Source organism: Pteronotus mesoamericanus, unplaced genomic scaffold, assembly GCF_021234165.1.
Source record: "Pteronotus mesoamericanus isolate MK-2021 breed Mesoamerican mustached bat unplaced genomic scaffold, CSHL_Meso_final scaffold_651, whole genome shotgun sequence".
Classification (NCBI taxonomy): Eukaryota; Metazoa; Chordata; class Mammalia; order Chiroptera; family Mormoopidae; genus Pteronotus; species Pteronotus mesoamericanus.
This window is the reverse complement of record NW_026555325.1, coordinates 5,073,181-5,093,025: the sequence shown is the minus strand read 5'-3', so window position 1 is coordinate 5,093,025 and position 19,845 is coordinate 5,073,181. Positions and strand designations below refer to the sequence as shown.

General features: G+C 33.3%; 1 protein-coding gene across 1 annotated transcript in view; it reads left to right on the top strand.

Annotated features, from left to right (window-relative positions):
- The window catches only part of LRP1B (LDL receptor related protein 1B), a 1,772,547-nt gene that overhangs the window by 1,603,783 nt on the left and 148,919 nt on the right, over window positions 1-19,845 (top strand). Inside the window, exons 67-68 of the mRNA XM_054562474.1 lie at window positions 10,700-10,816; window positions 16,474-16,580. Coding sequence (XP_054418449.1) covers window positions 10,700-10,816; window positions 16,474-16,580 — 224 coding nt within the window. The remainder of the gene's footprint in view (window positions 1-10,699; window positions 10,817-16,473; window positions 16,581-19,845) is intronic.

The window sequence follows — 19,845 nt, the reverse complement described above, 5'->3', positions numbered from 1 at the left end:
TATATATATCAAACCATCAAGTTGTACACCTTATATTTATACAGTGATGCATGTCAATTATTTCTCCATAAAAATTTAAAAAATGACAGGCTGTTGAAAAGAGTATCATGAATGGACTAGCAGGCATTTGGCAGATGATGTAGAGTGTATTGGCAAAAAATGAGATAATAACTACTTCCTTCCCCACTTTACAAATATAAAGCTACAATACAAATTTCTTTATAAAGGAAACAAAATCACAAAGATGGCATTACATGATTTAATATGACACTTTCTAAGACTGCATAATACAAGCTTAAAAAAATTTCCACTGAAAATTACATTGCATTGACATGCAATTTTTAAAAGTGTCATTATTAGAGTGTCTAGAGAGCTAGCTTATTATAAAGTCACCTCCTGATAAAGAAAATGTCACTGGTAATTTGTTTTACTTTATAAGCCTTTCTGTTCTCTACCTGGAAGAGTGATGTAAAAGTTAAAAAAATGAAAATTCAAAACAAAACAAAAGTAGCAAGATTCCACTGAGACAAGCTGCAGCTGCCACTGTTGTTTTCAACTGCTGGTGCATCCGCATATTCTTTCCCATTCCCCCAGAAGAATAGGTTGTACATGTAAGTGCTCATTGAGGAATATTACCCTGATGGATGAGAAGTAACATGAAATTAATTTTCAGATCAACCAAACACTTTTACAATGCAAGGCAACCTGCAGCTTTCCAGATAATCAATATCACTAGAAGCTTTAATAACATGTCATGTAGAGAATATGCTCAAACCTTGTGCTTATGCTATGTCCCATCTTCATGGAAACCTGGGTTTATAAATCATTTTTAAATAGAAAATGACTCTGGTTTTCTTGTGAAAAGAGATTTATATTTCCCAGGCAATTGTAAACCAATAAAACAGCCCAAGTATTATGTAGATCAGCACATATAGGTAAGAATATTAATATTAGAAGTCCTTTAGATTTTTAAGCAATAAAATAATATGATATTTGCATTAACTAGGACTCTTGTTTGTAAATGGCAGATAATGAACACAAACTAGTAATAAATTATTTGCCTTGATTCCAAGGAACAGTTGGAGTTGACTTCAGATACAGTTTGGTCAAGTATTCACATAGTCATAAAAATCCTATATCATTTTTCTCCATTTCTAAGGTGTTCCTTACTTTATTGGTGTCTTCTGAAATGAGTGCTTTTTATGTATTTTTAAAAATGATCCAAGGCAACCTGACATCATAATACTTGCAAACTATAAAGGAAATTTATAGTTTTTCCTTTCAGTAGTCACAGATATTATTTCAACGGCATTAATTAGCCTTGTTAATTTATTGACAGAGACTCATAAGTTGCTTATCTTCATAACCATTTTTACTTCCTCCTTAGAATCAGAATCCTAAATTTTAGGTTGATAGATTGCTATACAGAATATGGCATCTCAATTCCCAGCTCCCCTTGTAAATAGATGTCCCCATCTGACTAAGTTCTGCCCATTAAAATGGAACCAGAGATGTTATGTTGGGCTTCCAAAAAGAGGTTTAAAGAAAATTTTCTCAAGGTAAAGGGCTTCTTCTTTTACCTTTCTGCTTTTTCTCGTTTTGACCTTCAAGATGAAAATTCAAGTGCTAGTTGTCATCTTGCACCATGAGGTGACAAAGAACAACAGAAGCTGTTAGTTAGGATGGCGGAACAGAATGATAAAAATCTGGGTTCCTGAGGACATTGCCTAGCCACAATACAATCCCTGTACTGCCCTACTCCATATATTTAGTGTCAAATATGAATAATTGTTTGTTAGGTTTAAGTTATAATTTTTTTTTAACATGTATAACATAACTATCATGAACCAACTGTGGTATAGGAAAAGAGGCCCTCTTGGATCCTGTTGTCCTCCATGTGACAGAGTGTTACCGAACAAATGGACTCTGGTGAGAGGCTTGTGGCCTGTGTGACTCTCCTGAATATGGGTGGTGCCCAGATGCTATTACCGAAACAACGATACCCCCGCTTCCCCGGGGTCCCTCAGTTTTATTTCCTTTGCCCACCACCCTTGGAATGATAGCTCTGAATGGCAGAGTTTGGTGAAAAGGAACTATTTATTCAAAAGTTATACAGGTTTGATTAATAGCTAAATGTTGCTCTTAAATCTCAAAATCCCTTTAAAACACCCACCAACCTACACAGTCCTGCCCTCCCCGCTTTGCCCAGCCAGGCCAGTCAGGCCAGTCAGGGGTACCGTCCTTCAGAAGAAAATAACAGAAGTCCGGGGCTCGGCTAGGCAGGCCTCTCTCAGTTCTCAGCACCATTTGCTGCGTCGCTGCGATCCCTAGTTCTTAATCCAAAACCATGTGGCACCTTCTCATGGTCCACTAGCAAGACTCTTTTCTCCCTTTTTCTTCCCATGTGGTCTTCACACTGTTCCCAGAGTCTGTGTCCTATTGTCTCTCCGGCAGGCCCCTGTCTCTCCTCTCACTCCCAGTTACATTCTGCATTAAGTGTTTCAAACCTTCCTGATTAGCCTTGGTGATGTGCAAAATAACCCTCTTTGCATATGAGGAATCAAGCTGTCCTGCTATTGACATGCACAATGACCCTCAATGGCCCTGCTCAAGGCTCCCATCCCCCATGGCGGCTGCCCTCGGGTGGGGAGAATATATTTTTCTTGGACACCCCAGTCTCCCGACCTCGTCACAAATATGCCCTGGGAGGGCCTGGCTACACCCCGTTACAAGAGGAGAGAGTAATTCAAGAGTAACATCTTCAGCAGGTGCGGGAGTAGTAGTTTCAACAGAAAAAAAGCCAATTACAATATTATATATTTACTATGTTCATGTCAGCCAAAGAATATGTGCCAGTAAATTTACCTGCTGTAGAAAATAAGGAAGATAATATGTTCTCTTGTATCATCACTGTTGAGAAATTCATAACCAGTCAGGATCTTTAGGACATTTGCCAAGCAGCATATATAGATATTAATTTCCATATGATGCTTACAGAGACATCAGAGACACTGAGGAGAATTTAGAATGAGTAGTCAGAACTAAATGAGATTGAGAAAAAAAGAGAAAGAAAATAATGACTTCTACATAAAGAGATTATGTTTTGATAGTTGACAGATGGTTACACTGCCGCTCCAAAGAAGACAAAAGTTTTTACAAAAGAAGGTACTAACTACAGTTTTAACTCCACTTCTAACTTCATATTTCTGATTCCATGATGTTTTATAATCTGGAATGAAATAATATAGTTACCACGATGGAGGTGCAACTTCATTTTTCTCATAGTTCCTTTTGCCTCCATGTTTCTGTATCTGTTTCTTTAATAACACAAATTGTAGAATGTTACTGTAGGATAAGTGGAGGTGGTCTGGCTCCCTCACTCAGACGTGTGGGTAACTGGAGGAAGCAGCTCCTCATAACTTTGAAGGGGACTGATAAAGCGGTGTTCTCATACCCTTGAGCCTGGGTCTCACGGTCTTGAGACTGGATGCGATGAACTCCTCAGTAGCCTTGAGTTGGCTCACATGTGCTGCTCATGCTAGTTACTTCACTTTCTGGCCTGTAGCCTGCTTTGTTTGAGGCTAGTATTTAAGGGGCAGGAGCTTTGGAAGGGGAGGGGAGTCAGGGCATCGACCTGGACATGGGCTTGTGGCCTGTGTGATTCCCTCGACATGGTTTCGTGGCCTGTGTGATTTCCCCAGACACGGGCTTGTGGCCTGTGTGACTCTCCTGAATAAAGACATGCCAAGTATCTCCATGGCTCCATGCATCTTCTTCTTTCTCCCTGAGACCCAAGTGGACCTGCCCAGCCTGGAGAGGATGCAACACAGTTACCCAACTATTTGTAATTATGTTACCTGCACAAGAAAATAGAAGGTGATGATTATAAAAGAATATTAGCAAAAATAACAAAACCCCCTTATTTCCAACATTTCTTAAATCCCAAGCTAAAATTATCTTTCTAGGTTTGCTCTGAAATGATTTAATACACTATGTTTTCAAATTGATAGCCAGCTGAGTTCTATGACCCCGATATGTAAAATTTCCAAGCCATTTTCTTCTGATCAGTAGTGGAATAAAACACATGGCATATTTACAAGTGGTATTTCATTTTCAAAAGTAAAAGCCTAAATGTTCATTGGGAAACAGTACATGATTTCAATTTGGTGGGGTATCTATTGATTCATTAAAATATTAATTTTAAAGAGCATTCTATATTCAAAAAATTTTCCCTTTATATATACATACAATAATCATTATCTTTTATGTTAGTTGAAGAATTGAGCCCTGGCTGGTATGACTCAGTAGATTGAGCACCAGCCTGTGAACCAGAGGGTTGCCTGTTTGTATTCCCAATCAGGGCACATGTCTGGCTTGCAGGCTGGGTCCCCGGTGGGGGACACATGAGAGGTGACCATGCGTTGATGTTTCTCTGCCTCTCTTTCTCCCTCCCTCCCCCGCTCTCTAAAAATAAATAAATAAAAAAGAATTGCTCATTCTGCCTAATAATGTGTTTATCTGAATTCGTGCAACACTCAAAAACAGAAATGTGTTATATATAAAAGGTCTATATATAACATGTTTTACCTGTTAAACATTATTGGAAACATGTTAGTGGCATACATTGACATAGGATATCAACAGGAGGAAAACAAGTGATATAGAAAGCCTAAAATATCATTTAATTCACATATTAAAATAAAACCTTTGGCACCTCCAAAGAAAATGCGATTTCAGACAACAAAGAATGTAAATATTATTTATATTTATTAACCTGGATCACATACATTGTAGTCAGGATCTATAAGAAAATATGTGTTTATTTGTCATTTTAGAGTGCTATCGTCAACTTTCAAATGTACACATTTTTGGGGGAACAAGTCCAAATGTACCTTTGTGCTAAAGAGACATCAGACAATAGAGGATGCAAAAAAATGCATTTTATGTCTTAGGAAATCCAATACTCATTTCTATTTAAATCATCATCTCTGACACAGGTAATTGTGCATGAGCCAATTGAGACTACAAATGTCTACAACTAAATAATACATGGTAGCTACATGTGCCAAATAAAGAAATCTCTGGATTTAAATGAATAAAAAACATGGGTTGATCTATCTACCTACCTATCTATCTATCATCGATCTATGTATTTATCAATCTATCTATCTTTGCTATTGCTTATAGTTAATTTGGTGCATTTAAATTTTCAGGGCAAACTAAGGTATTTTTTTAAACAGAAAACTCTCTTTCAGACTACCCTTCTGTTCTAAAAATGCCTGAACATTCAAGGACTAAATGAATATTACTTTATCATGGTATACTTGAAATTATTGCTTCCTTCAATTCTAATTGTAAAATCACTTTTAATTAAAACTAAAAGTAAATGCCTAGGTCATAAATGTTCACTTTGATGAGTCCTTATAATCTTATACACTACATACCAAACACCCAAAACATGATCCAGAACATTTCCATCCCCCAGAAAATTTTCTTACCAATCTTTTAGTCAATGCCCGTAACACTTCATTCCACAGCCACCAACTCTTCTCTGTCACCATATATTACTACTGCTTGTATTTGTAGGTCATATACATGGATTAATATAATATGTACTCTTTTGTTTGTAAATTTTTTATTTGTACAAAACTGTAAGATATTTCTAAGTTTAGTGTTAAAAATTTATTATATTTTTATACCTGAGTAGTTTTCAATTGTATGAATATATTCTAATTTGGATTACTTTAGAAGTTTTTTTATTACAAATAAAGCTGCTATAACCATTGTTGAGCAAATTTATTTTGTGAATATTTGTTTTCATTTTTCTTGGGTGAAAACTTGGATGTGAAACTGTTGAATTATAGGGTAAATATATTTACCTTTAAAAGAACCAGAGTAGAGGGTTTCAGGTCCTCTATATTTTTTTGAAAATTTAATGTAGCCTTTTTGGTTAGAGCAATTCTAGTGAGTATGTATTGGTATCTCATTGCGGTTTGAATTTGCATTACCTTGATGATTAATAATTAGGAAAACCTTTCTTTGTCATTCAAATATCTTCTTTTTTGCATCTTTCCAAGTCTTTTGCTTCCTAATGGGAAAGATATGTAGGAATTTTTATCAGTTCTGGATCTACATACCTCCTCATATATGTGTGCTGCAAATATTTAAAGTATGCTGCTTTTCCTATTCATTTAAAAATGTTTTTTAAGTAATAAAACATTTTAATTTTGTTTAAGTCCAGTTTACCAATACTTCTTTATTTGTAATAATTTTGTGTTTGCTCACTCCAATATTATATGTTTGTAATTTGGAAGCTTTATATTAATTTATTATCATCTCAGATTAATTTTTGTGTATAGAGTATGATGGGTAATATTTTTTCATATGGATAGCCATTTGTCTCAGCAATGTTTGCTGAAAAGAACATTCCTTTCCACATTCAAATGACTTAGGGCCTTTTTAAAAATCATTTAACTATATATGTATGCCTATATTTCTGATTTCATTTTGTTCAACACTACACCCTTGTGATTACTGTAACTTTACAGTAACTCTTAAAATCTGATATTGTACATTCTCCAACTTTGTTATTTTTCAGTATTGGTTGATTATTCTAGATAATTTTCACTTCAATGTAATTTTAAAATAATCGGTGTCTTCAAAAATAACTTGCTGAAATGTGCATTAATTCTACATGTCAATTTAGAGGAAACTTTTTAACAATTTTGAATTATCTAATCTATGGGCATGATATAGCACTACATTTTCCTAGACATTATTAATTTCAGCAATGTTTTATAGTTTTCAGTATGAAGGTCTCATGAAAATTTCACAAGTTTAGTTTTCATAGGTATTTCTCATTTCATTGATGCCATCATAAAAGCTTTATTTTTTAAGTGTTATTTTGTTCTTGCTAATACATACAAATATAATTAAACATATATACTGACCTTGAATCCTCAGGCCTTTCCAAATTCACTTTTACTTCCCGGAGTTTGTACATTCTTTTGTGTTCCTTTGGCAGTCCCCGTTTCCCAGTGCACTTCCTCAGTTCTCTCTCCCAAAGCATCACCATCACCATCACAAGGTTCTTTTATCGTTTTTCAGAAACTTCCCATTCACACACATATAAGCAATAAAAAACTGCAGCATAACTTGCATAAAGTTTTACACTGTATGAGACTCTGATCATACATTTTCCTATTAAAATGTTATATCTGTATGTCTTACCCCACCTTTCTAGGAGAATCCAATTTGTCCTAGTACCTACAATTAATGAGAAAGCAAAATAAACAAAGAAACCTAGTTTCCAAATAGAGTGCCACATGATTCCACATGAGTGCCACATAATGACATTTTGATAGACTGTGTATACAATGGTTAGTCCCATAATATTATAATGGAGCTAGAAAATTCCTGTCACCTAGTGACTTCACACCCCTCATAATGTCATAGTTCAACACATTACTCACATGTTTGTAGTAATGCCAGTGTAAACAAGTATACTGCTCTGCCAGTTGTATGAAAGTGTAACACATACAATTATGTACAACATATAGTACTTGATAATGATAATAAACAACTATATTATAGTTTTACATATTTATTATATATTTTATCATTACTTTAGAGCTTATTCCTTCTACTTCTAAAATAAGTTATTGTAAAACAGTGTGTTATGTTATGCCAGCCTCAGCCTCACACATCTCTTGTTTGCCACACCCCAGTTATGTCACTTTCTATTGTGTTTTATCTTACCTTGAGTAGTTTTGTATAGTAACATGCTGTACTGGCTGTGATGCAGGAGCTACAGGCTATACCATACAGCCTAGGTGTGTAGTAGGCTATATATCATCCAGGTTTGTGTAAGCACACTCTGTGATTGCACAATGACAAAATCAGCTAATAACAATTCTCAGAATGTATTCCCATCATTAAATGATGCATGGCTGTCTTATATTTGCATTCTCTATATTTATAATACCAAAAGTGAAATCATGCATTTCCCAATGCTACTTAACAATATGGATTAATAGAAAACTCTATTATGAGTATTTTGTATTCATTACTCTAGAGTATTATGATGTGCGATTATGGGCCAGTGATTTTCAATCTTGGCTCTTCATTGGAATTACCAGTCTAGCTTTAATAAAAATACTGAAGTCTGTCCTCCACCCCAGAGTCTTGTTTAATTGATGTGAGATCTGAATTGGCAAGGGATTTTTTTTTAAGTTCTCTAGGTGAATTTAATGTGTAGCCAATTTGAGAACTACTGTATTAAACACTGCTTATACATTTTCTTATTAAAATATTATATATAATATATATCTCTTCAAAAAGATTTTAAATACAGAACCAGTCTATAAAGTTTGTCTTGATAATTTTAATAGGAACTATTGCAGATCCAAAATTAAATTAAGTACCTTGGAAACATAAAATCTGAATAACCTCACATAAGGTGATTAACCTTTCCATGTTACTGTTTCTGAATGCCCCAAATAAATATTTTGGAAATGAACTGTTACTTGTTCTTGTTAAAAGAAAAATATGTGCAGACCTCTTTCGAACACAAAATACAATACAAATGTTTAAACAGAAAAAAATACAAATAGGATTTGGGGGGCGGGGTGGAATAAAAAACATGGATTATATTGATTGCCAAATTCCACTTGTAAACTTTGGGCGTCATGAGGAATTACTTGAGGCCAATGTTGTAATACTAGGTCACATGATCTGTTTTGTCTCTGTGTTATTTTTCTTACATTATATATTCTAAAATTTTAAAATATTTAAAAATAATGCAAGCAACACATGACAAGGAATACATAAATGGTCATATAGAGAGAGTGGTAGTTTCAGAGGAGTTTAATTACTACAATGAAATAATCATTTAATAATAGTCATTATTGAAATTCCAACCATCCTAACGCATTTCTTGATTGAGATGTTTAGAATACTACATTAGAACTTCTGTAGATATTAAGCCAATATTAAAATCTAAAGTTAAGTATGACAGCAGAAAGGATAAATTATAAAACACAGCACTCAAGACAGTGACACATTAGATTCTGAGTCATCATTAAAAGGCAGGCAAGAAGGAAGGCAGGAAGGAAGAAAGGGGAGTGAAGGGAAATATGGGAGGTCTCTCTCTATCTATCTATCTATCTATCTATCATTCATCATCTATTTATTTAGTAGAAAAATGCATTTGAAATGTATCATGGGAATTCCTACAGAAATATAAAATATTTCTGGAGTTGGATCTGGATATAAATTTCTCTGTTGCTATTTAATACCTTTGTAAGTTGGAGATGAAACTTAAATTCTGAGACTTATGTTTCTCATGTGTTTAAATGCATGTAATAATAATTTTTAGGGAGGTTGTAAAGATTGAGTGTGATCATACTGATGAAAATGCTGAAGAGTGAGGGTGAGTTTTCAGTAGACATTCATTTTTTAATTTTTATAATTATACCTAAATCACTTTTGCTTTTATAATCCTATTTGAATCTGCAGTTTATAAGATGCATTGAAATAAACTATAGCAGCCATCACCAAAGAACTTATCTCCTCCTTTAGCTAATTCATTTTACTAGTCTGAATTGTTAAACACCTCACTGTTCATCTCTAATACAGCTGAGAATAGGGAGCCAAACTAAGTATATGAAAGAGAAATAAATGTGTCCTAAATTGTATATTTAAATGTATAATTTTATTATTTTTATGTTATTGAATTTATATATCTTGATGCTTAGACCCTTGCTAGGTCAATGTATTTCATAGACCAAGGACAATGTTATCACTAGAGAGCTTGTTAGAAATCCAGATCTACTTAATCACAATCTCTATTTTAGCAAAATTCCCAAGTGATTTTTAAGTATGCAGATTAAAGTTTAAGAAGCACTGTTTTAGACTATATACAATTAAGTATTATCTAAATAAATTTAAAAAATATATGACCTAAACATTAAATAAATTCTGATTTTGGCTCATATGACCACAAATTTATTCTAAAGAGCACTAAATCAGGAATTAAAGCACACTTTAATAATTGGCTGTGCCATTTAGTGGTAGAAAAAAATCATCAAGTTAATAAACTTCTAAGAGTTTCTGTTTTGTTATTTGTAAAGTGAAAAGCTAGTTAATACATCTTCTGGTGTTCAGTGAGATTGTTTAGAGGGTCAAGTAACTTATTAATAGTCAAGGTCTGTACATATAATGCACTATTATAATTTATGAATTTAGAGCAGGTGACTATAGGTAGATTATGAATAAGAGTTCCTTAGGGAGAAAGACAAGATGACAACCTCAGAGTTTGATTGATAACCATTTCTTTTTGCTACTTTTTAGCATAGATAGAAGGTGGCTTGAGGGGAGTGATATTCTAAGGAGAAGGGTAGTTTCGGATAATTTTATTTTTTTTAAGTAATTGATTTGTGTTGACTTTGCATGGGTGGTCCAATCAATTGCTTTGTAATAAGCTTGTGATGAAAGCATGGCCAATAACAACATAAAACTAGATGGAAAGGTGAATGTTATTCAGTATTTACCTTTAAGTTTCCTAGGGAATGCCTATCAGTTAGCATTTATTTAAGGCCCAATGAAATGTCGTATGCCCTGGATTTGGCATGGCTGTGAGGATATTGTGAGGGATGTTGTCATGGAGTCAACGATGAAACTATGATTCTTTTTTTTACAGATAAAAAAACTTGTGGACCTCATGAATTCCAGTGTAAAAACAACAACTGTATCCCAGATCACTGGAGGTGTGATAGCCAAAATGACTGCAGCGATAATTCAGATGAAGAAAACTGTAGTAAGTAACACTTTCTTGAGAATCTTGAGAGCTGACAGCCATTCAAAGCACAAGATAACAATTTTTAGTTCAGTTAAGGTATGAATAGGAACCTATCTGTCCTGCAGCTCACATTTCATACATATATTCACATTTTGACAAGAGTATCAGACTAAATTGACCTGAATCTCAAATGGTAGAATTATTGAAATGCTCAGCCTGGTAGTTATTTTCCAATAGTTATCGGAATTGGTATGAAAGTATCATGAGGTTTAATGCAACCCACCAGTACGTAATGAAGGAAGCCCTTGATGTAAGCTCATACAATGAGCTGAATGATATGGGGACAGTGCAAAGCATATCATTCTTTAATGAATGGTATTCATTTCATTTCATTTCAGTCTCAAATTATTTTACACTACAAATTCACCCATGAGCTTCTTTTAGTGAAATATCATTTATTTTCTCCAGAGTGGCAAACACCATATTTATTCAGGATGCTTTTGTCTGAAAATAGAATAACACTATTAGCATTATATGTCTCCTGCATTTTTATGCAATAATTTCAAAAAATAATAATTATCCAACAAATTTATTCTCTAAGAAGTATGGTAGTATGTAAAATGGTAAAAGAATTTCTATATTCTAGCATTAATTTCTGAATATATTTCTTACTTATACTTTCTTACACTGCTACTTAAACAAAGAAAGCTATATAATCATGTTTAAAATAAGATATCAAATTCCATTTATTAAATATTTATATGCTACTACTTTCAAAAAAGATTTTATAATAATGATAATTTCTGCTTTTATAAATTGTACTAACAGTATTCATTCCCAAGGCACAGGAGACAAAATAAGAATTCTTTTATTAAAGCATAATGTTTTATTATATAAATGCATAGAATTAGTAGAACCACAGTCATAAAAAACAAGTTGGATATTCAGTTTTTAAAATATCAATGACTCTTTTAAATAACTTTCAAAACTTAATCTAACTAGTGTTTGAGTATTGGTTACATTAAATATGAAATGCCTGGATCATTGTGATTATGGTGTACTCTGAATATAGAAATGTTTATTGCTCCTTCTTTCCATAGATATCTCTCAACTGATCGTACTATTAAAAAGGTTAAAAAAAAATTGCAGAGTCATTAGAATGTTCTAGATTCCTTTAATTAGCGGTTTCTTAAAAATTTTAAAAAGCAATTCTCAGATTCTGTCCCATGAAATAAAATTCTAAATGGTGAGGTTGGTAGAAAAAGAGGGGTAAAGAAAGAATTATGTAGTGAGGCAAAAGTAGGTATAAGTTGTTCATATGGAAAATATTGCAATAATTAATATGTAATAACATGGGAATAAACTGTTTCACATACTCACAACTGTAAACCTACTTTTGCCCCATGCTGTACATAGTTTTTCTATTTAATTTATTAGTATTTCAGAGTTTAAATGTACAAATAACTATTCAACTAGGTTTGAGATACCTTTAGTGTTAATTATCTATAAGATACATGAAAGGAAATACCCTAGGACTGAAGGAAATTGAAAGCAAGAGAAGGAAGATCAGAAGCAATATTGGAGATTTAAGTCTTGAAAAGCCCTCTTTCAAGTGGTAATTAAAACCGTGTGAGATGTTAGGTTACTGCTATAATAATAAGAGAAGAAGAAGGAAGGTTGAGATAGTCTGCTTCTGAGTCAGCTGGGGTCTCTTAGGTGGCTGAGTACCATTTTGCTGACGTCTGAAAGTCAGCCTTTGCCCTGACTGGCATGGCTCAGTTGGTTGAGCTTCTTCCGCAAGTGAAATGCCTGCTTGATTCCAGATGTGCCTGTGTTGCACCAGGCCCGCGGCTGGAGAGTGTGGGAGAGGCAACCAATCAATGTTTATTTCATGTGTAGATGTTTCTCATCCTCTCTTTCTCCCACCCTTTGCTTCTCTCTAAAAGAAATAAATAGAATATTTTAAAACCAGTCTTTGATTAAGAAAACGAGGAGAAGGAACACTGCCTCTCACTTCTCATTATGAAAATTTCATGTCAAGAAAAAGCAAAGGAAGTGGCTGTATTATCAAGAATTACAATATAAAATGTCCAGTTATGTGTGATTCTCTTTTAGGTCCTTTTCATTTTGAGCTTGTTGCCTAAGACAAGTAATATTGATGAATTTTCAGAAAAGAGATAACAGTGAACTAGAATGAAGCATATTAGAGTAGTGACATGGAAGAAAGCAAGCATGCGCGAGACAAGCACCAGAGTTGGCAACATGTTAAATATGTAAGAATGTGTAAAAGGAGATCAAAAGATCTAGATAAAAAATGGTGTTTGAAGATACCATCTTGAATAGGCCAGAAGAAATGAGAAGTTTTAAATATTGAAAATACCAGCAGTCCTGCATAGACAGAAGCTGAGAGTATGAAGAATGAGAAAGGAATACAATATCTATAGGGAGCACCAAGAGATAAGTAACATAGAAATCAATCTTAGAAAAGATTGTGTTGCTATATTAAAATGCTAGCATATATTTTTTATTTTGTTACCTGCTGAAACTACTATACTTATATATGTGTAATTGCAATAAAACTACTATAATTATACCCATGCAGTTACTATAATATATATTTTAATTAGTAACTATATATTTTAATTATGACTATATGTCATATAATTAAGCATATAGTTATTATATAGAGGACAATAATATACCCAAAAGGGGAGTGGTATATTCTTATCTTTTATAAATAGATTAGTGGATAGTATATATTTGTTTCACATTTAGCAGTAATTATAAGCTAATATTAAGTAGTGAAACATAGTTAACAGATATAGCAAATCAGCCTTATAGTTAAAAAAAGCAATGTTTTTTTAACATTGTTTTTTTTTTTAACAACCACATTCTATCACTCAACACTTACTTGCATTCCATTGCCTCATTTATTTATGATATTTATATTAAATTCCTATTTAAGTATCTGGAGTTGATCTAGGGAATAGGGCTATGCCCCAATGCCTAGCACAGTGTCTGACACATGTTTATGATATTAGTAATGTATTTTTAAAGTCTCTTTTGGACTTCTTTGTTTGTGAATCTGATTTAATGAATTTACTTTTAAAAATTTTGTTGGAGATGTTCCAGGCATAGATGTGAGAAGCATTTAAATAGTAGTGGAGCTGTTAACTGCCAACTATGTTTTAAATTCAATATGTTTTCTGCCTTTTTATATTTACATGGGATAATTGATCCATTTTTATTTCATCATAATCTGCTGATCACTTCCCTTGTTATGTTTACAGCAGGGACACTGCTTGAGCAATCATTGCAGCTCTTAAAAACAAGAATATTGTTATTAAAGATATTTCATAATCTAGATTAAATGTTTGGAAATATTTGAGAAAATTCAACATCTATACCATTTTTGTCAGCAAAAAATATAGTATACTGTATACAGCATCCCTTCTAAGTAATTGATACTCAAAAAATTTCTTCATATATTTGCATTATTAGGAAATAACAAATCAATAGACTTAAACAAAACAAATGATTTGATCAACTAGATTACAGTTTAAATAGAGAGGAAAACTGTCTGTCTTATTTGAATTTCCAGTACTTTCACACTGAATTTACATCAGAGGATTATTTGCATAGCAGTCAGTAACACTAATTGTATTCTAAAAATTCTCCTCAGATCCTTACACCCACATTCCTCTAACTTTTTAACTTATTTCCATAGGTTTATGATAATATACTCAGTAGAGAAATTAGAGTCTGTCTGTATGTTTTTCTACTCTTTAGTATCAAAGGGAGTGACCAGTTCATATAAGGGTGGATAAAATGTGGTCATGTAGAGGGATGAGAAAAGAAAAAGGGTCCTTTTTTATTATTATTAAGTGAAATAGAACACTGCTAGCCAAGTGCCTTAAACAAGTAATTTGAATTATCAGGGATTTCATGTTCATTTCTATAATATGTAAGCACTTATTACTTCTTCAGTAGTATGAGAGATAATAATATGGCCTAGTAAAAAATATAGGCCCTGGTATCAGGTTGTCCACATTCAAATGTGATAATAGCTCTCTGTTTACTGGGTGATTTGGAGTAACTGTCTTTTCCTTTCTGTGCCTTAATTTATTCATCAAAAAAAGGTCCAATAATAATACTATCTTATAGGGTAGTTAAAATTGATGAATTAATACAAGTAATACTTTGCACTAACTTCATCTAGTGCCTAACAACATATAAATGATCAGTAACTGGTAGTAATTATTGTTAGAGTTAGTAATATTAGTATTAACAAGGTTGCTTCTTAAGATTAAAGCATGATATATGTAATCCTAAGGCAAAAACAAAAACAAAAAAGAAACTCCTATTTTTATACTCACAAGAGTATTGAGTCATAAAGGGAATGCTCCAGTTAGTGGCATTTTTCCATTCTATGAAGGAGCAGCTTGTCTTATTATAAAGCCTGAAATTCACATTTTAAAATAAAGTCCCAGAGCAAAACAGAATGCTCTGATACATATTCCACTTGCCACAGTTCTCCCAGTGTTTTCCACAGGGATCTTTACCTAGATATGTAGGAGCCTTCATGACAGCAAAACCTATGGCTAGAAACAAAGTTTTGTGTAGAGCAATATTTAAATGCAGACTGAGTTATTCACAATCTTTATGGAAGGAATTAGGCTTCAAATATATGTTCCTTAAAAGTAATTTCCATTACCTATTCCTTCTTCACCTGAATAAGAATATTGCGTGTAAAACAGGGTAAATACAGTTAATCTGCAGAGAAAATGTCTTTCATCATGCCAGTTATCAGTTTGGTTTAGAAAACAAAAGTTAATAAGAAATGATTTCTAATAGTCATAGAGATTACTTGCAGGAACAGATTTCTGAAATCTATTATCCAGATGAGATATATTTCACTTGGGAGTTAAGCCAAAGGGCAAGTCATACTTTGGCTTAGGTTTTATGTGGAATGTGGTAAAGCATAGTTAATCAACAACTGGCAAATTAAAATGACAGGTAAATTACATAGGGAATAAGCAAACAATTGTATGAACAAATAGAAAATTTTCAAAAAAAAAGAACCTTCTTCTGCCTCTTCTACCTGTATCCACCCAGTCATGTCCAATAAAACCCTCATGGGTGCTTCTTGTTCTATGAACTCTGGAGGTTCTGGGGACAAAATGGAAGAATTATAAAGTCATTATAACACATAATAAAATCAAGAACCAAAAGTTAGACTCATTCCTCAGTTAGTAAACAGCCCCATAGGGACAGAGAGTCACAGAATGTCTTACTTAAAGTAATACATAAAGTGACTTAGAATTTCAACAACTGAAAATGATCACATTTTATTTAATATGAGGATTTTTATGATTTTTATGACTTTTACTTTGCTGCTATATTTTTTTTATAAAACAATAGGCTATTTATATTTTGTCTTTTTTTTTCAATTTGTTTTTGTAATGCCACTGTCTATTCATGACTTTAAAAATAAAATGGAAAGATCATTATATTATGTACCATAGATGTTTCAAGAAATATTTTTCCTAAACAATTTACTCATTCTGCTGGGCTAACCACTTTTTTATTAATGCTACCTAATGTTGTATGTTATATAAATTTTAAAATGCAGTTGCATATAACAGAATAAACCTATGCTCTTCCTCTGTCCCCAGAGCCACAGACCTGTACGTTGAAAGATTTTCTTTGTGCCAATGGGGACTGCGTTTCTTCACGGTTTTGGTGTGATGGAGATTTTGACTGTGCAGATGGCTCTGATGAGGTAGGCAACTTTGAAACATCAAACAAAAAAAATAAAGCATTTCTTTAAAGTTACATTTATAAGTATCATAGTTTAATCCAATGGGTGTGACAAGGACAGCTCTGAGGTGCACTTTGCTCCTGACATACCAAGTTAAGTATTATATCTAAGCTCTGGCTGCCCATACACAGCACAGGGAGTAGCTCTTGTGCTACCATTGGCAGTTAATTTTATGGTCTGTTTTACCACAAGTGGTGAATGGCTGGGTTGGGAATAGGATGTTTGGAAACCCTGTTCCCTATAGCTGATGCCCTTGCCATCTGTGAATATGTTCATAAATTTGCTACAGTATTTATTAGGAAAGACTAATTTTCTATGCATTTTAAACAGTTTATTCGCTTCAGTCTCTTTCTTCAATAGATAAAGTATCACATACTTCGATGTGGGTCATCAATTTTCATGAAACCACAGGTTCAGCTTTGCTGAGATGATGAATCACAGTCCATTTATACTAAGGCCTGTGTACACACAGCTTAAGTGAAAAGTTTAAAATTTCTCTGGACAATTCTGTAAACTTAGATTGTGCTACCATTTATAATACACAATTCATTATTTATGAATCTATGTGTTTGTATTTCAGATATTAATTACTCTATGATGCTTTAAAAATAGTACCTGATATGTGGTTATATATTTTCTCAGTCAAATCTAAAATGACCTGAAGCCTCATTTTTAAATACCAGGGAGAAATATATGGGTAGTTAGTAGTCACTTCTCAATGATTTTTTCCGTTAATGATGTTTCATGTTAGTATCTGGAGCACAACATTTGTGCAATCAAATAGAGTTGGAGCTGAAGGAAAAAGGTGGTCTCCGGACTTCAGTGACCACCGTAACTCCTTCTGCGGAACAGTGACTCCCTGCAGCTCTGCTGCTTTCCTTGATCTGTGGATGTACTTACCCCTCCTGAAGTCCCACCCACTGGATGTAGGCTTGGCCAAAGACAATCTTCCTTGAGCTCTAGAATTTTCTGCATTTCAGGCCCAACTTCCTGAAGTATCTGCTGAGCTCCAGCCTCTTTGGGAGAGTGATGATGCAGGTCTTTGCTATTTATAGAACCCATAAAACTGTTTTTTCCCAGTCTTCAGGAATTCTCATCAGGATCACATAAATCTATATTATCTCACTAGCGAATAAGTCCTCTGACCACATTCAGGTGCCTGGATTTAAAACTAAATGGCTGTAACTTCTCACTTTACAGTCAGAAAACCTAAACTTCCAGGTTACAAAGGTATCTCAGGAGAAGTTGAAATATACTATTTCTATTCATGGACAGTTCAATAAAACAAGTCAAAAAAATAAATAAAAGGATTAGTGGATACAGACAACAGTGCAGTAACAGAGGGAAAGTAGGTGGAGGTGGGCAAAGGGGATTGGGGACTGAGGGCCTCTGCAATAGTGTCAGCAATAACAATAAAGTTTAAAACAATGGAATACTATGTGGCAGAGAGAAGGAACTCCTATTGTTCACGACAGCGTGGATGGAACTAGAGAGCATTATGCTAAGTGAAATAAGTCAGGCTATGAAAGACAAATATCATATGATCTCACCTATAACTGGAACCTAATCAACAAAACAAATAAGCAAGCAAAATATAACCAGAGACATTGAAATAAAAAACAAACTGACAGTAACCAGAGGGGAAGGGGATAATGGGGGAAAGAAGGAGAAGGGTCTACAAGGAACATGTATAAAGGACCCATGGGCAAAGCCAAAGGGGGATAGGATTGAGGGTGGGAGGGGGGGTAGGTGGGGTGGAGAAAAGTAGTGGGGCGAGAATGGAGACAACTGTACTTGAACAAAACTTTTTTAAAAAGATTTTTAAAAGAAATATCATAAAGATAAAAATAAAGTTGAAAATAAATCTACATGGGAGTAAAATTTTATATTGTACAGCTACATATTTACTTAGGATCTATTTATTCAAAATTTATATTAAATAGTCAGGAAAACACATTTTACATAAACTCATTCATTCTTGAAAATGTTTTGTCTTCTTTAAAAATTATTTTTCTCAAGTCTGTTTAATCTGTGAAACATCAAGAGGCGAGGATAGATTGCTTAAGGCTTATGATTTTATCTTGTGTATTATTCATTAGACATACAAGATACATATGATGAATATTATTTTTTTTAAATCTTACTAATGTTAAAGTATATATTCTTATTAATACCATTTCTCTCATTCCATAAGTTCATGGATATAGTTCTATGATGGCTGAATATATCTCTATCAGCTAGATATTTCTATGATAACGCTGCAAGGGAATCAAATTAACTCTCTCAAAGGTGGTCTTTCTCTACATTTAAAGACATTTAATCCAGTCTATTTGTAATGAGGTGGCTAACTATTTAAGCAATTGATTTCTATTTTATTTTTCTATCTTACTTTAAAGTCTAAAATGACAGGTTGTATTGATTAAAAAACAAACAAAAAAGGTGAATGGAACAAATGTTTATAAAGCAGAATTACATATAGGATACTTTCATATTAGGAACAAAGAAAATGTGAGGATAAGTTTTGTATGAATGTGAACTAACAGTATAATTTGTTAAAATCTAGCCAAAACAATCAAAAAGAAACTAAAAACTTGGATCAATATAATTGTATATCAAATTAGTGCCATACACAGAGAAGAATATATTAAAGTAACTTTAAAATATAATAGTTGGCTGCTTCATCCAGTATAATATATTGTAAGAATGGAAGGAAATGCAAAGGAATCTTAACCTGTATATATAGACTTGTTTTGGATAATAATATTGATTTTACTAACTTGAAATTTACATGCTTTGAGAGTAGGATAGTTCAAATGCGTAATTATCTCAATATTATTAGCATTCAAATTTTTAATCAAAAGAAATGAGAAACAAAAACTGTAAATAAAAATCCTGTAGTATTAAATTAAAAAAAATCACAATGAGATCTAATTTTTCTTTTTTCTTTTTTATTAAATTTTTTAATTGTTAACTACTGTTTTTTCCATTTCTCCTCCAACACTCCCCACCTCATCACCCATCCCCACCTGCTATCCTCAATCCTTCCCCACTTTGGCTTTGTCCATGTGTTCTTTATGTATGTTCCTTGATGACCCTTCCCCTTCTCCCCCTTTTATTCCCTACCCCCTCTCCTCTGGTTACAGTCAGTTTGCTCTTTATTTCAATGTCTCTGGTATTATTTTGCTTGCTCATTTGTTTTGCCGAGTAGGTTCTACTTATAGGCGAA